The sequence below is a fragment of the Durio zibethinus genome, chromosome 24, assembly GCF_047325235.1.
Source record: "Durio zibethinus cultivar Kanyao isolate XHJ-2024 chromosome 24, ASM4732523v1, whole genome shotgun sequence".
Classification (NCBI taxonomy): Eukaryota; Viridiplantae; Streptophyta; class Magnoliopsida; order Malvales; family Malvaceae; genus Durio; species Durio zibethinus.
Genome location: NC_143185.1, coordinates 19,313,091 through 19,320,200, shown reverse-complemented (window position 1 = coordinate 19,320,200; position 7,110 = coordinate 19,313,091). Strand labels below are relative to the sequence as shown.

The window sequence follows — 7,110 nt, the reverse complement described above, 5'->3', positions numbered from 1 at the left end:
AGCGAAATTTTTTGGTCAAATCAAATAGCAGAGAGACCGATCAGTGTAATTCTCTGGGTTTTACATTGTCTGTTGAGTTGACAGAAGAAAAAATCGCCAATTTTGTCATCATCATAATTTGAATATCTACTCCTAAATAATAACTTCGCCAATTATTCTAATGTCTTTCAATCTTTCATTTTTCTTCTTTGGATCTTAGCCATTGGTTTTTCTTCTCTTTTCTTGGCAAAATTGAAACAATTGGCAATCCAATTCATAACACAAGTAATAAAATTATTATTATTTGTCTTTGTTGTATGGTGCACAATTAGAACAACATAAAATCAGTGTATGGAAAGCAACTTTCACTTGCAAGTTGCAAGTCCACTAAAGCATATATATATAACCATTTATCGAAATCAAATGAGTGCAAATGCTGGTTCATACAGTTTACACAGAAAGGTAACTGATAATTACCAAATACCAAAGCCATTTTCTCTAGCAAAAGAAAAGTCTAGCATCATACATGAGGCAGGCAGGAAGCTGGCATTTTACCAGCAAGTATAGGAAAATCTAGTAGCATCTAGATAAGAGTTGGGTACTGCTTGGCTTGCTGACGAACTCTTCTCTTATATTCATTAGCATCCTGCACAAGGAAACAAGATTATATTCATCAACTGATTATGATTACTTTAATCGAGCACCTTATTAAGGAGGATTCACAGTCCCAACACCAATGACTGAACTTTATTGCCTTTAGCAACCAACTTAAACAGACCAAAATTTTTAATGAACTAAATACATTTAGCCTTGATATCGAGAATGTTTCGATCATCCAGTTTGTTACGGCATTTATTAGTTTATGTTAATTGTACAGTCTAAAAAATCAGCTTAAGAAACATACCTGGATGAAGAGGTGATATCCTTCGGTTTGAGCAGGATCAGCAGGATTTGGAGCATCCAGCAAATCCTGGATTCCCACAAGAATTTGCTTCACAGTTATGGCTGGTCTCCAACCCTAAGTACGACACAAGAATGGCATGAAACCTCGAGGCTAGACAGGTGGAGCCACACTAATCCAAATATGTAAACCAACAATCAAGAGGACGAGAAGATACTTACACTATCCTCATTTAGGATTGAAAGGCAAACAGTACCAGATGGGTAAACATTTGGGTGGAAAAAACCTTGTGGAAATTTACACTTCGGAGGCTTGCTAGGATAATCTTCACTGAAGTGGAGTGTGAGTGGGAAGTAACCACCCTCCCAATCAGTCTGTAACATGGATGATGCAAGGAGTTAAGCCTATCCAAACTTTAAAAGAAACACGGTTAAAATTGATTCAAACATGCAGACTTTCTTTCAATATTCTTTTCTATTTTCTCAATATTGACACAATAGTTTCCAGAGACTTTTTAATGGAATATTTTACTTTCTAAACAATTTTGTTTAAAACAAGCAAGAGGAAACATTTTCATGTCATTAATAAATGCTCTGCATAAAATTGCAAGCATCTAGACTTCACACCTTCAAAATCATCCATGTATTTAAAGGACGAAATGCCACTTGGGAATAGTAATGCCCATAGATAAAATGAATTATTCCAAAATGATATCAAGGGGAATATCATAAAAGATGGAAGGTCTATCATACAAGAAAATTAATATACTCAGATGAATAAGAAGACCAACAACCAAAACAATTTCAGAGGTGTAATATCATTACAAGATCAAAATCAACACCACAAAGCTGTCACTCTTCTAGTAGCATAACAACCACCAATGCTGCAAAGCAAAATTAAAATTTACAGCCCAAATTTGTTAGTTCTCAATCTGCAATATATAAATAGCCAAACAACCTCAAGACTTATAATTCTATAAGAGGCTGTTTGAAGTGCCATGCTACGCGTTGAAATTGCTGGCAGGCAATAAGGTGAGCTACTACATTCCAAATTCTTTCTCATAGTCATATCTTGAACCATACAAGATTTAGACATTCATTCAATTTCCAAGGATAAAACGTTTTTTTGTTATCAATAGGGGATGAAGATTTTGAAGAAAAAAAATAATTATCATAATAATACTGGTCAATAATGCAAATAAATCTACATTAACATGGAATAATAATGATAAATGAGACCCAATTTTAACCAACACCTCACCCCAACTTTAATCAACCTTATCATTGCTCCAAGGCTCCCCTCCAATAAACCATAAAAATGAAGATTAAAAAAAAACTAAGTTGTGATGATATGAACAACAACAACTAATTGATTGTCTCTCCTCCACAGTCCACAGATCTTTGTTTACAACACTATTTACTAAATCAGGTAAAACTCACCATTATAAAATATCTACAAGTATTAACCTACCAATGTGACATAAAAGATTGTTTAAATAAAACAAAAACTTGCTTCCATAAAAGCCTAAAAAAAACCCAGCTTTCACAGAATCATACAGCTTTCCCAGCAATCATCATTTCCCTAAAATTTTCCGACATAATAGAACAGAAATAATCTATACAAATTCAACAGCCAAAACCTCCGAATATCTAAAAAGCTTATTTTATAAATTTGAGCTACACATAAGCCATATGCTCCACTCCTATATAAACCCATCATTCAATTTAGTTCAGAATCATCAATATCTTCGCCGGCCCATTTTTTACCCAATTAAATCACATAAAACATAGATTTTAATCAGATCAACTCAGCTCCATCTCTAATCTTAACAACATAACAAAATCCAAGTGACAAATAAATAAAACTGAAAATAACAGACAAGACCACCCAATGAAAAGAATACATTAAACTTAATGGGCAACAATTAAAAAAAATCCAAAGCGGTGAAAAAGAAATTGAAGGAATTATATAGAATCTTAGACTTACCCCTGCTTTACCAGGGATGGTGCAATGCCACACCATCAAATTCACCGTTCCATCCGGCAAAGTCTCTGGCTTCGCAACAAAACCCTAAAATTTACAACAAAAAGAAAACCACACAAATAAATATAGCAATAGCAACATTAAAATTCGAAACCCCAAAAAGAAAAAAATTGTACGGACATGGGGATGATTCTTCCTCCATGCTTTCCGCTCCTCGGCGAGTCGACCACGCGCTATTCCTCCCGACATCTCTCTCCAAAACTCTCACTGAAATGTTCTCTATTTCCCTTTCTTAAATAATTTGATTTTTTAAAAAATTTTACAACAATGATAGTAAAGAAAGACGATGACGATGAGCGGCAAATCGGAAAGTGCGATAGAATTGCGATAGAATTGACTTCTCCTTTTCTTTATTTTTCGTCGTCTAAAATGAAAATATGTACATATATTCTTTTGTTATTCCGGTTGTGCCCTTGATGAAGAAAAAAGGTTGTTTCGTTTCGCAGAGCTGACAAAAGGGTAAACGTACGGTCGATATTTGATCAGGAGGGAGACGGAATAAACAAGATGGGTCCCAATCCTTCGGGCACCGTGTCGTTTTAATATTTTTAGATTTATATAAAATATAAAATAAAATTATTAAATATTTGTCCGTTCAAAAGTCAATCAATTTGCTGTTTCTGTATTCTAGCGTGAAATCCGCGCCACTATGCTCCTCACGTCATCCACGATCCTCACCAATCACGTGCCTTATTTTATTGGGCTCCGGTTAGAGCTTGGGTCCACTTTTGGGTCCGTTAAAGCCCAATAATGTTTTCAATATTGAGTCCAATTTCGAAATTTGCTTGTATTCTTTATTCTTATCAAAAAATTAAAAAAAAAAAGGTTTGTCCTTATTCAGATCTTAAATTTAAAACCTTTTTGCTTTAAGCAAGTCAATATTTGTTGTTGAGATCTACTAATCCAAAGATAAGTTTTCAATTAAGGGGTCTAATTGGATTAAAATATTTTTTGTATTGATTCAAATAATTTTTTTTTATATATTAAGCTTAATGATTTCACAAAAATTATTTTTTTACAACCTTTAACGAATTCAAATCCAAAAAATTAAGAGAGAAGGAAATTCTCTTATCACTTGAATATTAATGACATAAAATTTTTTAAATCAATGATTTTTTTAATACCGAAATAAATAAAATCAAAATGACTAAGACCCATGATTTTAAAGGATAATCTTTCATTCTTAAAATATATTTCACATATAATATTACAATAGAATAAGATAAAATAGTATTACGAATTAAGTTAAATTTAATAATATCATTTATTTTATATTTGATGTATGTAAGAATTAATATATGATAATTTTATTTATTAATTAAAATTATATTTTTAAAAATTTATATAATTTAAATTATTGATATTATTTTTAAATATATAATAAAATATATAAATTTAATCTTATTGATTGAAAATAATTATCACTACTTTTAGAAGAATCGATCATCTTATATCCAAAAAAATAATTAATTATTTTACAATCTTATTCTTTTTTTCATCAAGTATAATATAAAATAATTATTATTTTATTCTATCTATTGTTTGTATGAACCAAATATGGCATTATGATATGATATGTGTTTTTTTTTTCAAAGGATTAGCCGAGATAATTGAAATTTTGTATTATTGAAAATCTTTTGCTTAAAACGTCATGTCTTCATGACCCTCCGTTGTTAACCTTCTCAATAGCGCAGCAAATGTTTAGGTACCTACCAGATTTGATTAGATTGTTGGGATTTTAACATATATATCTTTTATTCAAACTTAAAGATTGACCACATGATCTCCAATTTTCACTGTTTTCTTATTGAACTCAGCTTTGCATTAAATCTTATAATATAATAATAATATTTAATTTAATTAATTTATATAATTATTTTAAATAATATTAAACAAATCTAAAATTTAAATCTCATCATCTATAATATTTTTTTTATCTTCGTATTACGGTTTTATTCGTATAAAACATTGATTTAAACTATGTGATGTTATCCAATTTCCATTTTTCTTTTTTCATAATTTTCTACAAAGATAGAACCAGCTAGCTGGTGCGCAACTTTCTTTTCATTCTACATCTAAGCAAATTGAAGCAATGATGATTTAGCCACTACGAAAATTAAAATATAGTAAAAAAACTGCAAGTGTCGAGTGTTTTCGAGGCATAAACCATGATGGGGAATTTACTGCCAATGCTGGTGCTGCACATGTTTCTGCTGTCAAATATTCAAAGATCGAGCTGGAAAGATAAAGCTTGGGTCCTTGTAAAAGTTTAGGAGCCAATGCTGTTAGTCCAAGATAAAAAATATGCTGAATAGCAAAAGGAAGGGAATGTATAGTGAACAATAATGGTGGTTTTAAAAGAGGACCACCAGCCATAATTGTCATCTGGGAAATGGGAACTATTTCTCTTTTTTACAGCCCATTTCACCCTTGTTTTTTTTTTAAATCTTGTGCTCATTGATTTGGATTTGTTCATTGATTGAGCCAAAATGCAAATCATCGTTTTTGAGATACGATGATGATGACGACGACGACGACGATGATGATGATGATGAATTTAGTCATTGTCTGATTGGATTGGGAGAATCAGCTTGAGATAAGACTTTATAAATGTCACTGGCACTAGATAAAGCCTGGTTTTTTTTTTTTTTTTTTAAGGATAATCAAACGAGAAAGGATAGAAAAAATGGTCGATCTATGATAAGATCGAAAGGAGGAGCATGTGAAAAAAAAGGCCCATAATTAGGGAGAATAACCATCGAATTTAAGTTAATATAATATTAAATTTAAATTTAAATTTAATTTAAAATTCGATTTAAATTTAATTAAATTTTATTTTTTTAATTTAAAATTGATTTGAAATAAAAATTAAATTATTTAAATTTATTTGATTATATTCGATTAATATGTAAAAATAAATTTAATTATTTGTGTTTAAATTTAAACTCAAGTTCAATATATTTTATTAATTAAAATATATTAAAATATAAAAATTTAATTAGATTGATAAACTACTCGAATTTGATATAAGAATAATTAAATTATACTTAATCAATAAGTCGAATTATTTGAGCTTGAGTTTGATTCGATAATAACTTAACTAAGAGTCTATAATTAAGAGTCTCATAGTCTCAATGGACCATGAAAGAAAAACTTACATAATATTTGGATAAATATTAGTAAATGAAAGGAAAAGAAAGTCAAAGAAAATTTTTTTAAATAAAATAAATGATATATGTACTTTTTATTTGAATAATTAAAATTAATAAACGAAATGAAATAAAAAAAATTATTAATCATTATTTAGATAAATAGTAAAAAATAAAAGAAATGATTCATTATAATAAATTTTTTCAATTATAATATTTCATTGTTTATGATTTTAGAGTATTCAGAAACCACGATATGTTTGTTATATTATCCGACATCACTTTTCTTTCTATAATGTCCTAGAATTGCCAACATATCTAATTATAATATACTACATATAAAAATAAAAATATTTTAAGCTAATTTTACATCTCATAAACTTAAAAAATATGTCTATTCATATTCAATTATTAATTAAAATCAAACCATCAAAAATTTATAAAAAATTTTTACATTGAAAATGACATGTGGAACTTACTTGATAGAATTTATAACTTTAAAAAAATTACATGAAGATTATGATATAGTTAGGTTTTTGTTATTAGGTTTTTAATATTAATAAAAAGATAAATATAATAATCTTTTTATGAAAATAAATTTTTTTAACTTCTCTTTCCTTAGTTTTTTTTTTTTTTTTTCCAAATTAGGGTATTAAGTAAAAACTATAAGAGAAACCAAATATTATTGAATTTTCACTTATTTTTTTCTTTTAAAATAAAAATTTATCCAAACAAAAAAAATATGTATTTGTTTTTATTATTATTTTTTATTCCTCTTCTCGTCAATCCAAACATAGTATCAAGTAAATTTTAATAAATACTAACTTCACAATGATTTTGGATCAAATTTTAGTTTTTAAATCAAGTCGAATAATTATATTTTTTCATATGTATAAAAATAAACATACATAATAATTTCATATCTATTGAATGAGTTCAAGTTGTTGGGAATATTGACTCAAATCCCATAAGAGATTTGTTTGAGATTTGTTAGAGATTTGTTTGAGATTTGTCAGATATTGCTTGATGGACAAGAAG

The 7,110-nt window shown here is 28.6% G+C and overlaps 1 protein-coding gene across 1 annotated transcript; it reads right to left on the bottom strand.

Moving 5' to 3' along the window:
- Positions 1-362: 362 nt before the first annotated feature.
- Positions 363-3,379, bottom strand: LOC111317094 (SUMO-conjugating enzyme SCE1). Its single transcript, XM_022919433.2, has 5 exons — positions 3,044-3,379; positions 2,867-2,950; positions 1,102-1,254; positions 884-997; positions 363-625 (listed from the first exon to the last, which is right to left on the bottom strand). The coding sequence occupies exons 1-5, from the start codon at positions 3,110-3,112 to the stop codon at positions 563-565; spliced, it is 483 nt and encodes a 160-aa protein (XP_022775168.1). The 5' UTR covers positions 3,113-3,379; the 3' UTR covers positions 363-562.
- Positions 3,380-7,110: the final 3,731 nt, after the last annotated feature.

Coding starts and splice junctions, on each gene's coding strand:
- LOC111317094 (XM_022919433.2), bottom strand. CDS start 3,112: ATGTCGGGAGGAATAGCGCGTGGTCGACTCGCCGAGGAGCGGAAAGCA. Junction 1,255..2,866: donor CCATCCCTGGTAAAGCAGGG/GTAAGTCTAAGA, acceptor TCCATGTTACAG/ACTGATTGGGAGGGTGGTTA. Junction 998..1,101: donor CAATCCTAAATGAGGATAGT/GTAAGTATCTTC, acceptor TGTCGTACTTAG/GGTTGGAGACCAGCCATAAC.